This window comes from Mesoplodon bidens (genome assembly GCF_964165515.1).
Source record: "Mesoplodon bidens genome assembly, contig: HAP1_SCAFFOLD_92, whole genome shotgun sequence".
NCBI classification, from domain to species: Eukaryota; Metazoa; Chordata; class Mammalia; order Artiodactyla; family Ziphiidae; genus Mesoplodon; species Mesoplodon bidens.
In genome coordinates this window covers 217,014-238,852 of record NW_027672608.1, presented here as the reverse complement: position 1 = coordinate 238,852, position 21,839 = coordinate 217,014, and the positions used below count along the sequence as shown (strand labels likewise).

Sequence of the window (21,839 nt, the reverse complement as noted above, 5' to 3'; positions counted from 1 at the left end):
ACTTTTGGCTTCATTATGACAATTTTTAAGGATATAAGCTGAATTTGTTTACGATAGAAATTTCTTGAAACAACTGGATCACTAGGCAGTTCTTTGGTCTTTTTAGGTTCTATAGGGAGTCTGTGTTGTAATCATGGCTTTGTATTGTGGGATTTGATCTGCATCATCAAGTCTGAATTCTTAAGGGACATCTGCAGCTACTTTCATGCAACAAAGATAACCTCACATCCTTCTTGGCAAATATATCCATCCACAATACAGGGGCAAGTTTGTGCCTTTATATCAGTATCTCACATTTAGAAATCATGATGAACCTGAACCAGTAGTTTTTGATGAGCAACACGATATGCCTGAAGTTTAGAATGAATAAAAGTTGGCCTGTTTTGACGGTGGGCTTGGCCATACACTGTGTACCTCTGTGTGGCTCACAAATGAAAAGTTAATCTAGAAAACCAGATTCATTTGGAATCAGAGTTCATAAGTTAGACATAGCCAGCTTTCAATATTCAAGTGACAAAAGGTAAATGCCGAGAACAAAGTCATCTACTTGAAGGCCAATTGACAATGTGATAGAAAGTTCATATAAAGCCTAGCTTTCTGCCCTCAAGCACAAGGAGACAAGATATTACAGGCAGAACACTAAGAATATCTACTAGGCTACAATATCCAGGGAATAGCAGGAAGGGCTTCTTCAGCTCATGAGAGATGGTGCTGGACTCTGATGGAAACCGTGGCCTTGGAACAGACACTTGAAGGACAAGTTAGAGGAAAATGATTCCATGAAACTTGAAAAGACCTCCAATGGCCGTGACATGGAACAATCCTTGCTCCCTCCAGGGAGAACAGTATCTGGGGAAATGTGCCAGGAAGAAGGATGAGCCTTTATTCCAACATCATTGAGGTGAAGCCAAACTTTTCCCTCCATATGTTTTTTGTTTGTTTGTTTTCGTTGTTTTTTTAAACATCTTTATTGGAGTATAACTCCTTTACAATAGTGTGTTAGTTTCTGCATTATAACAAAGTGAATCAGTTATACATATACATATGTTCCCATATCTCTTCCCTCTTTAATCTCCCTCCCTCCCACCCACCCTATCCCACCCCTCTAGGTGGTTTGTGTCCAAATGGTTTTAATTGGCTCACAAAGAGCTGTTCCTGTTGGCTAACTAGTGCTAGATGGAAGTTGCCTGTGGGGAAGAGGGGGTGGTGCCTTTAGGGAGTCCCAGCTGCAGAGAAGAGGCTCCTGGCAGAGGCCTGGCATCTGCTAACTCAGCCTCTGGAGGGTGAACTCCCAGACACAATCCTGATTTCCTGGCTGCTCCCAGGGGGGACTGTGCCAGCCTGGCACTGCTTTGCTTCTATGGGCAGAGGTCCCTCGAAGCCCTGCATGAGGCTGAGCTTTAATTTATGACCACTTCATGTCATGTGTGACTCTCACATGCAGGAAACTACAACAGAGGCTGATTCTACCTGGACCTTAGAGTAAACCCCTTTTCTTATTTCCCCTTCATTCCCCTTAAGTGGTTGAAGTAATGCAAGGAGCCAGTGAAGATGGAGTTGAAGGTTGTCCCTAGAAGTAGGAGGATTAAAGACTTGAGGCTCTGGTAGAATTAAACAGCATATAACCTCACACCACAGCCAGTCTGAGCAAGACAGAGGCCTTTCCTCTTTCTGCTAACACCACACTGCTTAGATTTCTTTTCTCCTTCAGACAGGATCTTCTGTATGGTGAATGATGATTTCTCCCTTGAGATGAACGAGTGGGGACCAGGTAGATAGAGAGTGATTTTCCCTTTGACTTTTACCCTATTGTAAGTTCACTGATTTCTCTTTATCCTCATGCTCCTTCTCACAGCCAACTTTTGACTGACAGTTGAGGGAGAGAGGGATGAGCAATAAAACTATATCCCAAACATGACTCTTTTCATTCAACCCTGCTGCTTCTTTGGGTCCCAGAATACAGTGAAATCTTTCTGTGTTCTGGAGTAACGTTCTCAGGACTTTAGTTCCGTAGATTTAAATTTTTACCCTTCTGATTTTTTTGTGTCTACGAATGTTCACTTCCCAGTTTACCATTAGACTTGCCTACCACATCATCAGTGATTTTTCAATACATGATTATTTAGGATGAACAAAAACTCTACTGAGCATTGTATGGGATGTGCCCATGCATAATCTATGGTATTTTATCAAAGTGAATATGTAATGTAATAACCAGAGGAGACATGTATGCAGATATGGGTAATGCAAGGAAGAATATGATGAGACAAAAATGAGTCATGTAACTTTAAACACCAACATTAGTCCATGTTATTATATCTCAAACATTTGCACTAAACTACTTCTAAAATAAAACTTAACAGTTCAGGACACTACATTGATTTTGTCACATGTAGTCAGGTTCCCACTGGCACCAACAATACATTTGGGAGTTCATTTACTACAACCAAGAAGAACTGTGTTGTGTGCTCAGTACATGTCTGTGAGATGTAATTAGTAAAGGAGTTAAGGGGAATGCACAATTATTAGAGTCTTTAAAAATCAAGGGAGGGCTTTCCTGGTGGTGCAGTGTTTGGGAGTCCACCTGCCGATGCAGGGGATACGGGTTCGTGCCCGGGTACGGGAGGATCCCATATGCCGCAGAGCGGCTGGGCCTGTGAGCCATGGCCGCTGAGCCTGCACGTCCAGAGCCTGTGCTCCACAATGGGAGAGGCCACAACTGTGAGTGGTCCGTGTACCACAAAAAAAAAAAAAAATCAAGGGAGTTTTTCAGCAGACGAATGAAAGAAAGAGGAAGAGAATTAGGAGAAAGTCATGGAACATATAATTATGTGAGTTGATGACAAACAAAGTTGTAAGTATGGCTCGGGGCCGAGTCATCTTGGGCTTGTATTTGAAGGTAATACTTGGATTTATCCTGGCCTCTTCAATATTTCTATAAGGAGTGGCTGACAGGATGTCATCAATGTTTTAGGAGGATTAAACTGATCCTGTGTGCAGGACAGATATGTGTAGGGGGAAGCAGGAGGCAGTCAGAACCACGATAAGCCTGTTGCTGTGCTCATGGTAAGAGCTGGTCAGTGTTGGGACCAAGTGGGAAAGGAGGTGATAGTGAGGACAATGAGTACTGATTTTTCACGAGAGTAGAGAAGATTGAGAAAGGAGAGAAGTCCAATGAGGAATTGAAGGCTTCTGAAGAATGACCACTGGAGATTTAGGTGAGTGCTCCCTGGACACCAGGGAAGACGAGGTGGGAACCCTCACGTGTAGAGTAGGAAAAGAGGCAAGGACTCCTGGAAACTATGCCCATGGATTGGAACAAACTCTGGACTTGGAGTCAGAAGTTCTGGGTTGTAATCCAAATCCTGTAATTAATTCATGTTTTCATGTTCCTAAGGTGTTATAGGAACTCTGGACAGTTTAGCATTAAGGGAACCTCTGCTTCTCTTAGCCCATCTAAATTTGAAGGGATACCGAGATTTATATGAGGAATTCTAGCTACTGTCTGAGGCTCGCCACCCTCTGATACCCATCCCTGACACCCATGCCAGGCAATAAAGCACCAAAAAGTTAGATTGGTTGTGGGGGAAGAAGAATAGTGCAGGGCTAGGTTCTGAGCTGTGAGAGGAGAAGGTAGGAATTGAGCCTAAGACAGAGGAAAAGTTAACTAATTCAGTAATGACCAAAGACCCTGAAAGTAACAGCACCACTTGTAACCAATAATTGCTCGTTGTACAGCCCTGGAAAAGGTAACTTTTCTGTGACTCAGTAAATTGGGGATAATTTAACATCTCCTAATGTGAGGCCATAGAGGACAGGTGACACTGAGGAGAGCCAACGCTAAAGTTTTCTGAAATTCTCAGACCATATAGTAGCCAATGTCTCATAGGGTTGCTGGACCCAATCCTGTCTTTTCCTGAATTTTTGTTGTCTGTAAAATAAGTGTTTTAAAATCACACCTTTTTATACATAACTAATGGTTTTATGACTTATGAGCACCTATCAGCCTCATATTTAAAAGCATGACCATGATCACATATCATTAATTACAGGAATAGTCATGGGTAAATTTACACCTATAGGGACTCAGTTTCTAGGTCTGTAAAATGAAAAAATGTATGCTATCCAAGAGTCCTCTCAGTTCTAAAAGTTTAAAGTATAGAATATGAAATTAGTTTCCTTAAAGCTCCCTTCATGTCATGATTTCTCAAGCTGTAGATGAAGAGATTGATGAGAGGAGTCACCACTGTGAAGATGACAATAGTCACCACATCTTGCACTGAGTACGAGGATGAAGGGTGCTTATAGACTCCCAGGATTGCCCCATAGAACAGGGAGGCCACAGTGAGGTGTGATCCACACGTCGACAGGGCTTTCCTTATTCCATGGACAGATGGCAACTTCAGTACATTAGAGAAGATGGAATCATATAAAATGATGATACATGCAAATGGTGTCATAAATACCAGTTCACCCACAGTGAATACCATCAGGTCATTGATAAAGGTATTCAAACAAGAGAGTTTTAGAATAGGATAAGGGTCACAGAAAAAGTTATACACAGCATTGTTGGAACAAAATGTGAGTTGCACCATGAGAAGAGTCTGTAGGAGAGCATGCAGATTTGTACTGACCCAAGATGCAGCCACCAGAAGGACACAGAGTTTGGGCCTCATGATCATGGTGTAGTGGAGTGGGCAACAGATGGCAGTATAATCATCATAGGCCATCACACAGTGGAGGAACCCATCTCTGTTGATGAAAATGATGAAGAAGTAAATCTGGGTCGTACATACCATGTAAGAGAAAGACTTGCTTCACAGTATGTGATTCACCAGCTTTTTGGGGATTGTGACTGATGAAAAGCAGATGTTGACACAGGAGAGGTTGGCCAAGAATAAGGACATGGGTGTTTGGAGATGACTGTCACAGCTGATAGCCAAGACAATGAGAAAGTTCCCAATGAGGGTGACCAGGTACATCCACAAGAACAGCCCAAAGAGAACCTCCTCCTGCTCTGACTGCCCAGAGAGTCCCAGAAGAATGAATTCTGTGACTCCAGTCTGGTTGTCTCTGCCCATGTCTGCAGGGGAGAAGATGTGGTCAAAAGTAAAAGGAAATATTTATTTAATTAGGCTCCATATATTGTTTAGAGATTACAATTTTTTAATGATACCAGATCCAAAATGTATTTCTTAATTAATAACACTTCAAATATAAAAGTAGATGAGATTGATAATGTCATCATTTGAGCAAATTTTTTATGATACTGTTTTGTCATTGAGAATTAATTCACATTAGATAATTCTATGAAGCGAGTTTTAATGAAATAAATAGCTGGTTAATTTCTATAATTTTAATTTGTGTTTAATTATCTTTGGTTTCATGCAGCTTAATTCATACTTCACTAACAGTTAATGAATATCTGGTATATACAAGTTATTTTCACATACACAATTTCTTTTAATCCATATCATTCATATATATATATATATATATATATATATATATATATATATTTTGGCCGCCTCACATGGCTTGTGGGTCTCAGTTCCCTGACCAGGTACTGAATCTGGGCCACAGCAGTAAAAGCCTAGAATCCGAACCACTAGGCCACCAGGAACTTCTGTCATCCATCATTCATAAGTGAGGACCCTGAGAAGAAGAATCAGAGATGAAGAACCTGGGATTCAGAGAAATTAGGTGATGACAGATTAGATTGAAATAAAGCATAACATTTATAGTCTTGAAACAGCTGAAATGCCCTTTTCTTTATATTCCTCCCTAGTTTTACTTCCAAGTTTCAATTATCAACCATTTACTGAGACTATAACCAAGTGCCAGGCAGTGTCTTCCTGCTTTACATACATTTCTTACAGATTTAAAATATGTAAATTTAAAAAATAACAAGCTTCATTAAGCAGAAGGGAAAAATGAAGCAATGAGATCTAGCTATTTGTTTAAAGTCATAAGTTCTTTTACCCGAATAACTTTATACAACTCACTCAAGTTCATTTTGGATCTCTCTTATTTTCTCAGGATTATACTAATTCTAGGCACTGAAGGATCTGCCTGGCAGTTTTCCCTCAACGTTGTAACTGGATAGCATCAAAATGTCATTGCAGTAGCTCACAAATGTTGGCTTGGATGAGCTAAGCATGCTAGTGAGTTTGCTATGTACGACATTCTGTGAAGAGACTACTTTTCATCCTGTGCTGGCCAAAACAGGATCACTGGTATTTGGTATTATTTTTGAAGAGGAAAAGGAGATTCATAGAGAAAGTAAAGTTATGGGGGCATATCCAAGTGATAATCCCAGCCTTAAGGAATTAATGCAGGCAGAAAGAGTCAGATAGAGAATTTTGAATATGTAAGAATACACAGTATTCGAATAGTAAAGAGGAGAGGAGATGGCATTTCAGGGGAGGAGATTTACAGGTTAAATGACTTGACTGACTGGGATAAAGGGTGTCACAGGCAATACTTTTAGGAGAGTGGTTGCAGGATGTATATAGTATGGTGACTATAAAATATCCAGCATTTTGAGAGTTAAATTAGTAAAACCAATGTAAAATTCTGAGATCTGAAGCCATTTTCTCATAAATTATATCACAGAATTAAAAGGTAGAAAGGCAGAAGTTGGCAGTACCCAGAGCTATTGAAAGAAAGTACTTCAGGGAAAGGATGTAGAATGTAGAAGTGGGGGTACAGGGGTTGCATCAAGGAAAAACCAAAACAATATTTGTGCAGACTTTTTCATTGTGCTCCAAAGAGTAGATGTTGATATTAGGGTCTTAATTGTAAGCTATTTCCCATAATGGAAATGGTAGTAGAAGGTGAAAGAAGTATAGCAGGATGGTGTAGGGTTTTTCCTATTGTCTGGGAACTGGCAAAGGCAAAAACAGGTGTAGAGGCTCTAAATAACCCAGACTCTATGTCGAGAGATCTGCCAGCATTAAGGTTAGCCACTTCCTGTCAATGTTTGCTGGGATAGTCCTACCAGGAGTACAAGCAACGTTGGTCCCAACCCCCAAGTCAATATGGTAAGAGGGCCTGGTTTCATACATCAGTCCCTTGTGAATCTCTTTAGTTTGTGACTGTCCCTGAGACATCTCATGTTTTGCAGCATTGAGTGTTTGTGTTCCTGGACCTTAAAACTGAGGATGCTTAGTGCTTGGACCGCAGCTCAAGCTGACCCCCTCTGTGGGGTTCCATGTGGCATCCAAGCAACCTCCCTATAAGACACTTCTCTAATGTGGTCATAGACCACAGTGAAGGTACACAAGGAAGCAACTAATAAAACGGTGGAGCTTAAGGGCAGAATAGGAGGGTCTTGAATGTCTGACAGAAGAGTCTCCTTTGTGAGGAAAGAGGGTGGCTCTTGGCTCTGAGCTTTAGGCCAGAATTTCTAAGAGCCGGCCGTCACTGATCTTAGCACTGCTGCCCTTAGTTATTACCTCTTTCGTTTCCCACTGCTTAATTTTCTATTTCCACCTTGGAAACATGCTTGCTCTATTCTGCAATGGGTAGTACATCCTGAAAGAGGAAAGGCTTGTACATGTTAAACCAGGTGATGTTTCCCGTTTGAACTTGGTGAGATGCTGAAGCATTTAGTGTGTGTTTCTCCAAATGTAAATGTATGTGTTTTTGTCTGTGTGAATCTGTCTCTGTGGGAGATAACTGTGTCCTCACCTGCTTTCCCAGATTTTCTTACCTGGCTGCTCTGCTGCTGTGAGAGGCTATCATGGGACCCCTGTCTCCACTGGCTGCTTGCCTGACCCTGAATCATGAGAAAGTCACAGCTAGTGGGGGAGTCAGAAAGATTTTCTCCCTGGAGGAGAACACTTAGATTCAGACAGGTGCCTCTAAGGTGGATTCCCCACAGCTCCTCATTAAAGGCACACATACTAAGGGTTCTTTGTTCCTATCCTCTCTGGACACAGATATCTCAGCCTGAGGGGAAATCAGTTTAGTGTTCAGACTTGTTGCTTCCCATTGCCTCAAGTACATCTCACACCCATGTCACAGACAAAATATACTTGGTCCCTTGCTCTGTGCTCAGAATGGATCTGAAGAAAAATTGTGAAGCCAGTGAACTTGGCCCACAGATATTCATGGTAGCTCCATTCTTTGCTCTACACTGACTCCCTTTTGTATAATCCTTAAGTCTTTAGGACTCTGCACTCTTTCTTCTTTCAAATGAAAGTTTTGTCAATTTATAGTAAGAAAGTAAGGTCTAAGAACAGACCCTCAATTCTGTCTCAGTTAATCTCTGTAATAGTTGCTGTGTCCCTGACAAAGGAAACCAGACATACCACTTAGAAATGCTGGCCTGTGGACGGGGGTAGGGAATACTGGGTGTGGGTTATATATGTGGTCATCTAAATAATATCTGTGGACTATTGGAACTTGGATGTGTATTTTTAAGTTTCTATTTGGTGCATATACATAGCAAAATTTTTACAAGGTGAGTTTTAAAACCAATTTTAAAAAAAGAAAGAACACAAATATGAAATTGGGCAAAGATGTGTTAGGCAAGTGCAAAAATCAGAGAACATTGGTGGTGTTATTAATTACAGATAAGGCAATAATTAAGACAACTGAAAGCATAACTCACAAAAGAGGAATATTTTATGATAACAAAGGACAAATTCATAAAACTTAATCACAGTTATGAAATCAAACAAAACAATGTAGCAACTGTTTGCAATAGCAATGTAAGCAATGTAGAATAGGAATAGGTTAGGCAAAGGTTTAAAAAAAATTCTAAAGAAGTTGATTCATGTCTTAATGATGGACTTTAATATACAATTCCCAGAATTTGATAGATCAAGTAGTTAATTAAAAAATATGACAGAGATTTTGTTTAAACAACAAAGAAATTTGATTTGTACACGGAAATATATTCAATATTCTGTGATAAACCATAATGGAAAAGAATATTTAAAAAATGCATATATAACTGAATCACTTTGCTGTACAGCAGAAATTATCACATTGTAAATCAACTATACATCAGTTAAAATATATATATATATAGGGCTTCCCTCGTGGTGCAGTGGTTGAGAGTCTGCCTGCCGATGCAGGTGACACGGGTTTGTGCCCCGGTCCGGGAGGATCCCACATTCCGCGGAATGGCTGGGCCGGTGAGCCATGGCCGCTGAGCCTGCACGTCCAGAGCCTGTGCTCCACAACAGGAGAGGCCACAGCAGTGAGAGGCCAGTGTACCGCAAAAAAAAAATATGTATATATATATACACACACATATAAAATACACATATATCCACCTTGAAAATAGAGAATATATATTCTTATTTTAAGCCCAGGGAATAATTACAAATGTTGGCCATTTTCTTGACTACAACAAAAACTTTATAATAGAGTTTTTGAAATGAAAACTGAATCAATGAAATCAAACACTGATTTCATAGGATATATTCTCTTATGGCCTTCACCACAAAGCCAAAAATTAGAAACCGGAAATCAAAATGTAAAAAGAAATGTTCAGTTGATAAAATTTAAAACAGTGTTCTTCATAATCCCCATATCAAAAAGAAAGTTTAAACCAAATGATTCATAAATCAGAGAAAAAATATAAAAAGCTATGGGAAAATAGCCTTAAATGCTCTTATGAATAATAAAGGAATATAAAAACTGAATAAATCAAGTATTTAATCAAGAATTTTTATTTTAAAATTATTTTAGTCAAATAAATATATTAGCATAGCTTTAAAAGTTAAACAATTCTTTAAATGAGAAAGGTAGTTCACTACCTACGTTTCCACTCCATGATCCAACTTCCCAATATAAATACTTTTATATATTTCTAAATAATATGTTTATAATGCTATTTTTTTTTTTTTTTTTTTTTTTTGCTGTACGCGGGCCTCTCTCTGCTGTGGCCTCTCCCGTTGCGGAGCACAGGCTCTGGACACACAGGCTCCGCGGCCATGGCTCGCGGGCCCAGCCGCTCCGCGGCACGTGGGATCTTCTGGGATTCGGGCACGAACCCGTGTCCCCTGCATCGGCAGGCGGACTCTCAACCACTGCGCCACCAGGGAAGCCCCTATAATGCTATTTTTGATCATTGATTTACAATATATTGTCTTCCCATTTTGACAGGTGATGAGTTAATACCACTTCACCATCCCTTTTCCTCTTCCTCAAATGATCCTCTTATAGGCACATCACAATTTGGAGGTATGTCAATATCTATTATTGACTTTCTGACTCTGTTATACACTGTTTGTGTACTAATCCTTTTGTTTTTCCTGGTACAAATTTTGAATGTTCCTGAAGTTAATAATTGCCTATTTAAAAAAAATAATAATTGCCTATTTTTTTCATTTGCTTAATTTTTTTTTCTTGCGGCATGCGCGCCTCTCACTGTTGTGTCCTCTCCCGTTGCGGAGCACAGGCTCTGGACACGCAGGCTCAGCAGCCATGGCTCACGGGCCCAGCTGCCCCGTGGCATATGGGATCATCCCGGACGGGCCACGAACCCATATCCCCTGCATCGGCATGCGGACTCTCAACCACTGCGCCACCAGGGAGGCCATCATTTGCTTAATTTTTATGCCTCTTTTCCTTCCATATTTTGAAATTAATTTTGGGGGGTTGAGTTATAATTGATAGATAATAAACATTACCCATTTACATTACACTTCGATGTATTTTAAAATCATGTTGTCATGTAACCACCACCACAATCAAGAAACACCACAGTTATATCACCCTAAAAAGTTTTCTTGTTTCCCTTTGAAGTTAGCACCCTTCCATGACCAGGTAATCACTCATCTGCTTTCTTTCACTACAATTTTGTGTTTCCTAGAATTTAATATAAATGGAATCATACAGTATGTGGTCTTTTGTGTTTGAATTCTTTCACTTAGCCTAATGCTTTTGAGATTAATCCATGTTGTCAATGTATCACAAATCTGTTGCATTTATTAACATTGTGTTCCTTTTCATTCCTGTGTAGTATTCCATAGTAAGGAGATCCACAATTTTTATAACCATTCAACAGTTGAGGAAATTGGTTTGTTTCCAGTTTAGAACTATTATGTATAATATGTATGCATATCACTATATATGTATACAATGTGCATATAATACTACCATGTATATTTCTGTAGAAGTTTGTGTGTGGCCATATGCTTTCATTTTTCTTGGAATGTGATTACTGGTTTTTATGGTAAATGTCTTAACTTTATAAGATACTGCAATACTGTTTTTGCAAAAAATAGCTGGACAGTTTGCATTCCTATCAGCAATATTTGAGAGTGCTAATTGTTACACATCCTTATCAACACTGGGTAGTGTCAGTCATTTTTTTTTCAGTATGCAGGCCTCTCACTGCTGTGGCCTCTCCCGTTGCAGAGCACAGGCTCCAGACACACAGGCTCAGCGGCCACGGCTCACGCGACATGTGGGATCTTCCCAGACCGGGGCACGAACCCATGTCCCCTGCATTAACAGGCCGAGTCTCAACCACTGCGCCACCAGGGAAGCCCTTGTCAGTCTTTTTAACATTAACTATTCTACTGGATGTATAATAATATCTCATTGTGGTTTTAATTTGCATTTTCCTGATAACTAGTGATGTTGAGCATCTTATACTTATCGCCTATTCATATATCTCCTTTTGTGAAGTTATGTTCAAATATTTTCCCCATTTTTATTGGGTTGTTTGCCTATTTTTATTGAGCTGTTTTTCTTCTCATTTTTGAGTTTTTTTTTCTGGACTCAGTTGTAAATTTCGCAAATATTTTCTCCCAGTTTGTTGTTTGCTTTAATTTTCTTATGCCTTATGAAGAGAAAAACATTAATTTTAATGTCCATCTTATCACTCTTTCCCCTTAAAGTTATGCTTTTTATGTCCTATTCATGAAATCTTTGCCTAAGTCAGTGTAACAAATATTTTCTACCATGTTTTCTTCCTGTAGTTTAATAGAATTTTGTCTTTAACTTTATGATTCATTTCCGTGAGTGAATATGATGCGAGGTAAAAGTTAGAGTAAGTTTTTATCTATACTGATAACCAGTTGTTCCAACGTCACCTGCTAAAAAGATTTCTGTTTCCATATGAATTATACTTGCACCTTTGTTGAAATTCAATTCTATTTCTGGAGTTTTTGTGTGTTGCATTCATTTCTATGTTTATCTAACGCCAATACCACACTGTCATGATTATTGAATCTTTATGTTAAATATTGAAATCAGTAGTATAAGTGATCTGAACTTGTTCTTAATTTTCAAGGTTTTCCGCTATTTTAGGTCCTTTGCTTTTCAATATAAACCTTTAAATCAGCTTGTCAATTTCTTGAAAATTGTCTGTTAGGATTTTGATTGGGTTGTATTGAATCTGTTGATTAATTTGGGAAGGATTAAATTCTAATCTTTTATTGCTAACATATAGACACACAGTTGATTTTGCATATTCACCTTGTACTCTGAAATTAGCTTATCAATTCTAGGAATGTTTCTATAGATTCCATTGTGTTTTCTATGTAATTCAACATGTACACTAAGGCAAGAGTCGGCAAATTTTTACTGTAAAAGGCCAGTTACTGAGTACTCTAGATGTTGCAATGTCACCTCTCCCATTGTAGAAGGAGAGCAGTCATAGAAAATATGAAAAACATGATGATGGCTATGTTCCAAAGAACTTGTTAAAAAAAGAAAAAAAAAGGCAGAGGGCTGAATTTTGCTTATAGGCTGTGCTTTGCCAACTCTTGTTCTTGGGTTTTGCAGAAATGAAATCCTATAACATGTACACTTTTGTCTGGCTTCTTTAACAGCATAATTGTTTTGAGATTCATCCATGCTGTAGCTGTAGTTTATTCCTTTTTATTGCAGGTAATATTCCATTTCATGGCTATACTACAACGGTTCATACAGGCGCCTATCTATGAAGGCTTGTGTTGTCTCAGAAATAAAGTCACAGGCAACATTCAACTACAAGACTTGGTACGGATCTATGCTTTTTCTTCTCTTGGATTAATTAACTAGAAGAGGAAAGGCTGGATCATTTTAAGAAATTAACATTTTTAAGAAAATGCCAAACTCTTTTCCAAGGTTGTTGTATTGCATATATTTCTTGGTGAATTGCCTGTTCAAATTTTTTGCATTTTTAAAAATTACAATGTTTGTCTTTATATTCTTGAATTTGTATATTGGGCATAGTTAACCTTTATCAGATATATAAATTAACAGATAAATATTCTTATTAGATATATGATTTGCAAATGTTTTCTTCCAGTATGTAACTTGTCTTTTAATTCATTTATCAGTGTATATTGAAGAGCGGAAGTTCTTACTTTGATGTTCAATTTACCAGTTTGTTCATTTATATATGGTCTTTTGGTGTCATATCTAAGACATATTTATGTAATCCAAGTTCACAAAGTTTTTTTTTTTTCGCAGTACGCGGGGCTCTCAATGCTGTGGCTTCTCCCGTTGTGGAGCACAGGCTCCAGACACGCAGGCTCAGCAGCCATGGCTCATGGGCCCAGCCACTCCACAGCATGTGGGATCTTCCCGGACCAGGGCATGAACCTGTGTCCCCTGCATTGGCAGGTGGACTCTCAGTGACTGTGCTACCAGGGAAGCCCTCCAAAGATTTTTTTACCTGTTTTGGAAGTTTTATAATTTTAGATTTTACATTCAGATCTGTGGTCCATTTTGGGTTAATTTTAAAATATGGTATGAGGTATGGATCCAAGTTCCATCCCCCTCACCCCATGTGATTTAGATAGCCAACTGGTCCAGCACCACTTGTTTAAAAAAGCTAGACGTTCTCTGCTAAATTGCCTTTGTATTTGGGTTTATTTCTGAATTCTATCCATTCCATTCATATATTTGTCTATAATGATGGCAGGACTCATAGCCAAGACTCATTTGTCTTGAGTACAATCTTTATATAATAATTCTTGAATTTGGACAGTGTAAGTCTTCCAACTTAGATCTTTTTCAAAGCTGTTTTGGCAATGCTAGGTTTTTTACATTGTTATATAAATTTTAGAATCAGTTTTCCAATTTCTATGAAAAAGTCTGATGAAATTTTGAGACCACATGAAATGTTATCAATTTCAGAATTAACAATAATTAGTATCCTGACCCAAAAGCATAGCATATATCTTCATTTTAAAAGGTTTTCTTTTATTCCTCTCATGAATATTATTTTTAGTTTTCAGTGTATGGATTGCTCATATTTTTGACAACTTTAACACTAAATGTTTCATATTTTATGCTACTGTAAATGGTACTAAGTTTTAATTCAAATTATTTATTATTTGTTGTTATATGATTATTTTTTAATATTGGTTTTGAATCCTGAAACTTTGCTAAACTCACTAATTAGCTATAATAGCTTCCTTATAATTCCATCAAAAATACTGCAAGGCAGATTATTGTGTCCACATACAAAGACAATTTTACTTTTTCCTTTCCAATCTAATTGGGTGCCCTATAATTTAATTTAATTCAGATACTAACTATCCTGACCTAAGACAGACCCCAGAGTTTAAGGGCTCAGTCCCACAAAGCTACCACCATTCAGATGCCAATCAGAAGTACTAGGCCCCCAGGTTACTCATACTCTGTTAAACTTGGTTACACATCGGGGTTTCCATGACCCCATTCTCAAATTGGATAATTTGCTATAATGTCTCACAGAACTCAAGGAAACAATTTATTTACTATTATTGGTTCATTTTAAAGGATACTATAAATGACACAAATGACCAGCCAGAGGAAGAGGCACATAGGGACAGGCCAAGGTCAGGAAGGGTCCTGAGTGCAGGAACTTCTGTCCCACAGAGTTTGGGGTGCACCACCCTCGTGGGACATGGATGCTCGCTCTTCTACTTTTCCTTCTTTCTCTGGCCTGTGGTGTGGAAATGATGACAGTACCTCCAGCTGCCACCCTGGACCATAAGATGAGGATGGAAAACTTACACTAAGATAATGGGGTAGAAATTTCTGAGCTTGGGAGTCTGATGACATCTTAGATCCACTGTACCAGCCTTTGAATACCTACATCTGAACTTATTTTGTGGGTGCTAGAAATAAACTTCTATCTTGTCTAAGCCAACATTTTATACATTTTTGTCTTTTGAAGGCAATAGTACTGTTCCAAATGGCCCCCAAGCATAGTGCTGCAATGTTGTCTAGTGTTCCTAAGTGCAGGAGGTCCATGAGGTGTTTAACGGAGAAAATAATCTTTGTTCAGGCATGAGTTATAGTGCTGTTTGCCATGAGTTCAATGTTAATGAGTTTACAATATATATTAAGTAAGGTGTATTTAAACTGAGACACACATACAACAATGTTATGTATTGATTGGTTGACCAAAAATATTGTGGCCAGAGGCTCACAGGAACCTATTTCCCTTAGTAACAGTGGTTCAGTATTCACCAATTCAGTGTTTATCATGACTTTATGGAAGAAAACTACCTATATAAAGAGAATTGACTGTATTATTATCCTTAGATGATAAAGCTGAGGTGCAGAGATACAAAGTAATGAGCCCGGGATCACATAGCTAGTAAGTGGTATAGCTGGTATTTGAACCCAGGTCAGCCTGGCTCCAGAACCTGTATTCTTCCCCACCACACCATCCTGCCTCTGGTAGGGTGAGAGAACCCTGGGTATCAGACTCCCTTGAAGGTCAAGGTTGAGTGGGAATTTGGATGCCCTGGAAAAAACTCCTCCCCAGCCTCCTAGGAAATAATGGTATCCTGGGATGTCAAGTCAAACCTGTAGTGTCCCAATGTCTTGGGTAGCAGGGTAGTAGGTCAGAGTTTCTTTGTAATATCAGAGTGTCCTGGGATCATCAGGCTGCTTTGGATGGCTGGTCAGAGTTCCCTTATAGGGTTAGGCTATTTTGAGGCAGCAAGAGTATTGGAATTCAGTGTGTGCTTGTGGATCCAAGTTGACTACATGAATCTTGGGAGGCAGAGCTGTCATGCAGCTCGAGTTTCTCTAGGAGGTCACAGTATACCCTGGGGTAGGGGGAGAGGGGTTGGCATCTTGGATCAGTGTTTCTCGACTTTTATGTTGTTATGACCTGAATGTTTGTGTCTCCTCACCACTTCATATGTTGAGTCCTAACCCCAATGTGATGCAATGATATTTGGAGGTGGGGCCTTTGGGAGGTGATTAGGGTTAAGTGAGATCGTGAGGTTGAGGTCACAAGATTAGAGTAGTGTATTTATAAGAAGAGAAAAGAGACCAGGACTGAGTTCTCTTTCTGTCTTGTGAAGACACAGAAGGTGGCTGTCTGTAACCCAGGAAAAGTCTCTTCGGAACTGAATCAGCTGGCACGTTAATCATGGACTTCTCAGCCTCCAGAACTGTGAGAAATGGATACCTGTTGTTTTAGCCACCTTACCTTTGGCATTTTATTATGGCAGCCAGAGCTGATGAAGACAAGTGTACAGTCAGTTCTCTTGGGGATCTTGTTACAGTGAAAATTCTGATTCAGTAGGACTGAAGTGAGGCCTCAAATCTGACATTTCTAACAAGCTCTCATGTGCTGCTTATACTTCTGATCCATGGATCATATTGTAAGCCTCAGGATCCTGGACGATTACCATGTTTTTCTGTCTTGAGTTGTTCTTTTAAAGAATGTGTGTGAAGGATTAGCATAACATTGGGGATCAGACAGTCCTATGAGTACAGTGTGTTCCAAGGGGATTAAGGTGCCCTCATTGATTCAGTCTATTCTGACATTTCAGAACTTCATGGCGGGGGACAGGGATAATCTCCTAGTTGAGGTTGAATACTCTAGGTTTCAGTGTGTCTTAGAGAACCCTAGAGTCCTAGGATATTGGGCTGTCTTTAAAGGGTCAGGATGTCCTACGGATGTCAGAATGTAGTTCCTAGATCTAAGTAATCTCAAGAATCAGAGTACTGCGTGTGTCAGGGTGTCCTGACTGCTAGCAATGCTGGGTATGTCAGGGTTTCCTTGAAGAATCAGAATGTCGGGATGTCATGGGAATCTCAGTCTTCTGCAGAGTCCTGAGGTCCAGGGAGATAAGGATGCACCTGGAATACAGATGCTCTTGAGGGTAAGTGTTCTCTGATGGTCTGGGTGACCTTGGAGGGTCAGGGAGTCCTCGGGGGTTCTGAGTGAATGAGGAGGTGACATTTGGGAGAAGAAAACAGAAAGTACTTGAGAACTATGGTGTCTGGGAGACTCATCCTATGGTTCAGGTTGTCCTGACGGGGTGTCCAGTGTATTCTGAGAATCAGGATATTTAGGAGGGGCCAGAATGTACTTGTGTTTTTAGTTTTTTAGTTTCATGGAAAGAAGTCTGTGGGAATCACCCACGTACTAAGACACAATGCAGGCCTTACTCCTCATCTCCATTTGCACAAACTCTCCCTCTCCCTCTCCCATCATCATGATGTTCTGAGGAGGAGTCTCAGGAGGAATGCATTTTCCCTTCCTTCCCCTGCCTGCTCCCAGGAGGGGATTTAACAGGACAAAAGAATTTGGTCCTCTGGGAATATGAGCTCTTGGCCCCAGTCCCTGGACCCTCCAACAGAGCACCTTCCCTCATCTGGCTTGTGATCTTCCCCTGATGATGGGGGCTCTGGCGACCAGGCAATGATTGGATGGGCTCACAGGGGTGAGGAAAAGGTCACTCCTCCAAGGCTCAGGGAGAAAGAGTTAGTGTGTGATTGCAAGCTGGGAAAATAGGCAGCTGAGAGCAAAAGGAGAGAACGGCATCCCAGAGAGAGAAGGTGCAGGGGGAGAAAAGTGCAGACTAAAACAGAGAAACAGGGTGAGGGCAAGGCAGAATGAGATGATACTCAAGCAAAGGAATGGGGAATTAGAAATAGAAAGAAAAGTTAGAAAAAAAGGAGATAGAGAAAAAGGTCTATCTATCTATATCTACACAGGGAGAGAGATTCAGAGAGAGGTATAAACAGGGGGAAAGCAGTGAAATACAAGGCATAGAGGGGAACAGAAACAGAGAAAGACTGATCCAGAATCAGGGACATGAGACTGAGCTGTCTTTGGTCTTTGTTGTGAGCCATGGATGCAGAAGGGAAGAGTGAGCAGGGTAAACAAAAGAAGGGGCGAGTTTGCAGCAGTCTCTGGCCCGAGGGCTTTGCAGCCGCTGGGACTTTGACCTCCACGGTGGGTGAGTGAATCTCTGGGGTGGTCCTGAGGATACAGCAGGTGTGCATGCTCCATGCTCAGGTTCCATGGGGCGATGGTTCACCACGAGGAAAGTGAAGAGGAGAAATAAAAAACCAGAATCCTAGAATGTTAAAAACAAGGGAATCTTAATACACATGGGCTGATACAACTCCTTTGCTTTACAGAGTGGCACACTGAGACCCTGACGGATGAGGAGGCAGCAGAGGCTGAGCTAAAAGCTGTCTCCTCACTCCTGACCTCTGAGTTTGCTCACTGCACTGCTTTCTCCAAGGATGAGAGTTGGAGGGGCCAGGGCTTTGGATCCGAGGAGAGCAGGGGCCTAAGTTCGACAGTGAGCACTGCATAGGGACTGCCGCCTAGGTCCCCATGGGGTTGGGATCCTCACTCCAGATATCTTTTCTCAGTGTGTGCCTCCCAGGTGTTTCCTTTTGCTCCTGTTCTCTATTCCCCAGCTGGCTCTCAGACTAATTAGTGTGGGGGCTTAGTGAGTCTGTAGGGAGAAGAGGCAGGCCTTTCCCACGAGCTCAGGTTCCTGCAGCCTGGTGGCCAGGCCAGGACTGGGATAGGGGAGAAGATGAAATGTATGTGTGAGGAGGGTGTGTCTGAGCAGAAGAGTGAGGAATGTTTCATCTTCCCAGGTGGAGGGAATAGGACAATGGGAACAATATAAAGGTTTAAGTTGCATGTGAACCATGAGAGCAGGGAGCAAGTCATAGGGGTCTTAGACAGAGACCTGGGCAGTTTGTTAGGTTGTCAGAGCGAATAGGAGATCCACAGGGTGAGACCCAGGAAGGTGGTATGTGTGCTGAGAGAGATGAAAGGCTATGGAGGGGCATGCCTTACATGGGGATGCATCTGGGGGAGTGTAATAGGGAGTGGGCACAAGGTGCAGAAGTGAGGCAGAGGGAGCGTGAGTGCCTAGGACAAGTGAGACTGAGGGGCGGACTTCATGTGGAGAGGGAAGCATGGGTTAAGGGAATCAGAAGTGAAGCAGGGCCAAGGCTGAGCTGGATTCAGCTAATTCTGAAAGCTGAAGAATTTCTGGTCAGGGCAGAGTATATGAGCAATACACTGGGTCCTAGTAGAATCTGGGGGTTCCAGCATATGTGGTCTGGGATGGATGGGTGGATCCATGTGGCAGCAAACTCTCCCTCCCCCCTCCTTCTCAGACATGAGCACTCAGCCCTACAGGAACCTCTCTGGTGTAGGAGTGGGGAGACCAAGTCTTTGCTCACAAGGAGAACAGAGGGGTCGCCCACATTCCCAGCGCCGCCACCACACCAACTTCAGTCCAGCGCACTTGGAACAGCTGGAGTCAGCTTTTGGGAGGAACCGCTACCCTGACTTTTGGGCCCGAGGAGGCCTGGCCCAGGACACAGGTCTCAGCGAGGCCAGAATCCAGGTAATGGCCCAGGATCCCCCGCCCACCATCCCCTGAAGAAATGCAGATTTAGTGATTGGGAAATACTGGGGCATAAATTAATTCTCAGGGCACCATAAACCTAACCCAAATGTTCACCAGAACAGAGTCTTACCGAACAGTCAGCATAACCTCATCTACGTCAGGAATTTCACTGGAGTTTAACCTTGGAGCTAACCTAATCTAACTTGAATTTCAAAGTCAAACCCCAACCTTAACAGTGATGTGAACTCCAACAGAAATTCAATCCTAACTATTCACACACGGATGTAACCTTGTCCCTAACCATGGTCTTGAAACTCAACCTGATGCTTGCTCAATTCTAACCATAGAGTTACTTAATCTTAAGAATAAACTGTACCCTAAATCTAACCTGGTCTGTAACAATTAAACTCATCCATAGTCTTAGTCTCTGATAACCCTAGAGGAAATTTCCCATTCTCTGTGGAGGTGAAATGCCACTGTGTCATGCTTATCTCTTTCTTTTTACAAGTTGACATTTCTTACTCACCCAAAGTTGTAGCAGGGCAAATTTAGATATGGATTGGGGGAATGGTGTGGGTCTTGCTTTGTCACTAGTCCTGGTTCAGCTATGCCTTCTGCAAGAGCTTTACTTCCTCTGGGGATGTAGGGGAGTCTTATGCCCTGTACCAGTCTGTAGCCGCATATGACAATGCCACCTATTTGAGAGAGGGGCTCTAATGTGGCTCTTCTCCCTCCTCCTCAGGTCTGGCTCCAGAACCACAGACCTAAGCAGAGGAAGCAAGAGCGGTCACTGCTCCAGCCACTGGCCCATCTGTCTCCTGCCACCTTCTCCGGTTTCTTGCCTGAGTGCCCTGCTTGCCCCTACTCCTACCCAACACCACCTCCCCCAGCGACCTGCTTCCATCACCCCTACAACCATGCCCTTCCCTCACAGCCTTCCACTGGTGGTTCCTTTGCTCAACCCCACCATTCTGAAGACTGGTACCCCACCCTGCACCCAACCCCTGCTGGTCATCTGCCCTGCCCTCCACCCCCACCCATGCTTCCCCTCAGCCTTGAGCCACCAAAGTCCTGGAACTAAATTTAAACAAGTACTGATAAGGTAATTTCCCAGCCTGTGACCCTCACAAAACAGAGAAAACTGGGTGGTTTCCTTTCCTTCTAAGGGCGAAGTAGAAATATGGTGAATGACTGCTCAGAGACTGGGAATGTTAAAATGGGAGATCATGATGAAGGCTCACTGAGCTGATTAATTGAGTGAATTTAAGGAGGTGAAACTACTGGAAGATATAGGTAAAAAGCCCCAGTGGAGGTGACTGGTGGAAAAGTGACATTGAGGGAAGCAGTGGTTGCTGCTGGTGGCTGGAAATGGTTGAAGGGGATAGAACTTTTGGGACTTCACTCATTGAGATCACAGTTGAGGACCTTCATCCCCATTGTTTCTAGCTGATTTCAATAAGGCTTTTGATTTAAAGTCTACCTATACATCCCTTCCCCGTCACCACCATCCAAATCCATCATTAAGTTTTATTCATTCTATCCTGGAAATAGCTCTTGAAGTTATTCCTCTCCTTTCTGTTCCAGCAGACACTTTCCTTTTTCTGGCCCCACGTTTTCTAATTAATCCTCCTCCTTGGTTCCCTTAGCTCCAGTCTTCCCCACTTCCAAAAGGCTTTGTAAAGCTGATCATCAAATATTAGCTCTCCAGTGTTTTATAAACAATAAATAAGTAATACCTGATTTGCTAAGCCTGTAACAGTCTTCAGCGTTACCTTCAACGTAACTTTTAAGTCACCTGCATGTGGCTTTGTTATTGAGCAAGGGCTCCTGTGACTACAGCACCAAAAGCCAAACTCTGACAGCTGATGTTTGCAATAAAGTAAGGGTTTATTGCAGGGTGCCAAGCAAGCGAGTGGGAGACAAGCCTCAGATCTGCTCCAACTTGGCCTTTGAGTTGGGAGTGTTTTTAAAGAAGAAGAAAAAAGAAGTTGGGATTAACTATCATCTTGTGACATCTCTTAATCATAGCTGTGGAAGTCAGGATGTTTCCAGTTTACAATTCTCTAGTCACCTGGGGGATCTGTGAGCTCATCCTGTTCTGGAGAAACAACCTGATTTTGTGTGTTAATGATGATATCTACAACAGCAATTTTAGAACATTAATGATGTTACAGACAATAGCAATTTTAGTCGTCTGATTCTGTTTGATTAGTGTTCATTTAGCACAGGATTGAGGTCAGAAGAGGCAAACAAGGGAAT

General features: G+C 41.3%; 2 protein-coding genes across 2 annotated transcripts; one reads left to right on the top strand and one right to left on the bottom strand.

The window, feature by feature from the left end:
• Nucleotides 1-4,151: 4,151 nt before the first annotated feature.
• LOC308609901 (olfactory receptor 1f45-like) lies at nt 4,152-5,081 on the bottom strand (the record flags this gene model as incomplete). Its single annotated transcript, XM_081259178.1, is given in 2 exon segments — nt 4,152-4,817; nt 4,821-5,081. Coding segments are annotated over 2 exon segments (927 nt in total).
• A 12,965-nt stretch (nt 5,082-18,046) lies between these two features.
• Nucleotides 18,047-20,661, top strand: LOC308609908 (homeobox protein prophet of Pit-1-like; the record flags this gene model as incomplete). Its single annotated transcript, XM_081259181.1, has 3 exons — nt 18,047-18,155; nt 19,345-19,577; nt 20,323-20,661. 3 exons carry the CDS (start codon nt 18,047-18,049, stop codon nt 20,659-20,661), a joined length of 681 nt encoding a protein of 226 aa, XP_081115307.1.
• Between the last annotated feature and the right edge of the window lie 1,178 nt (nt 20,662-21,839).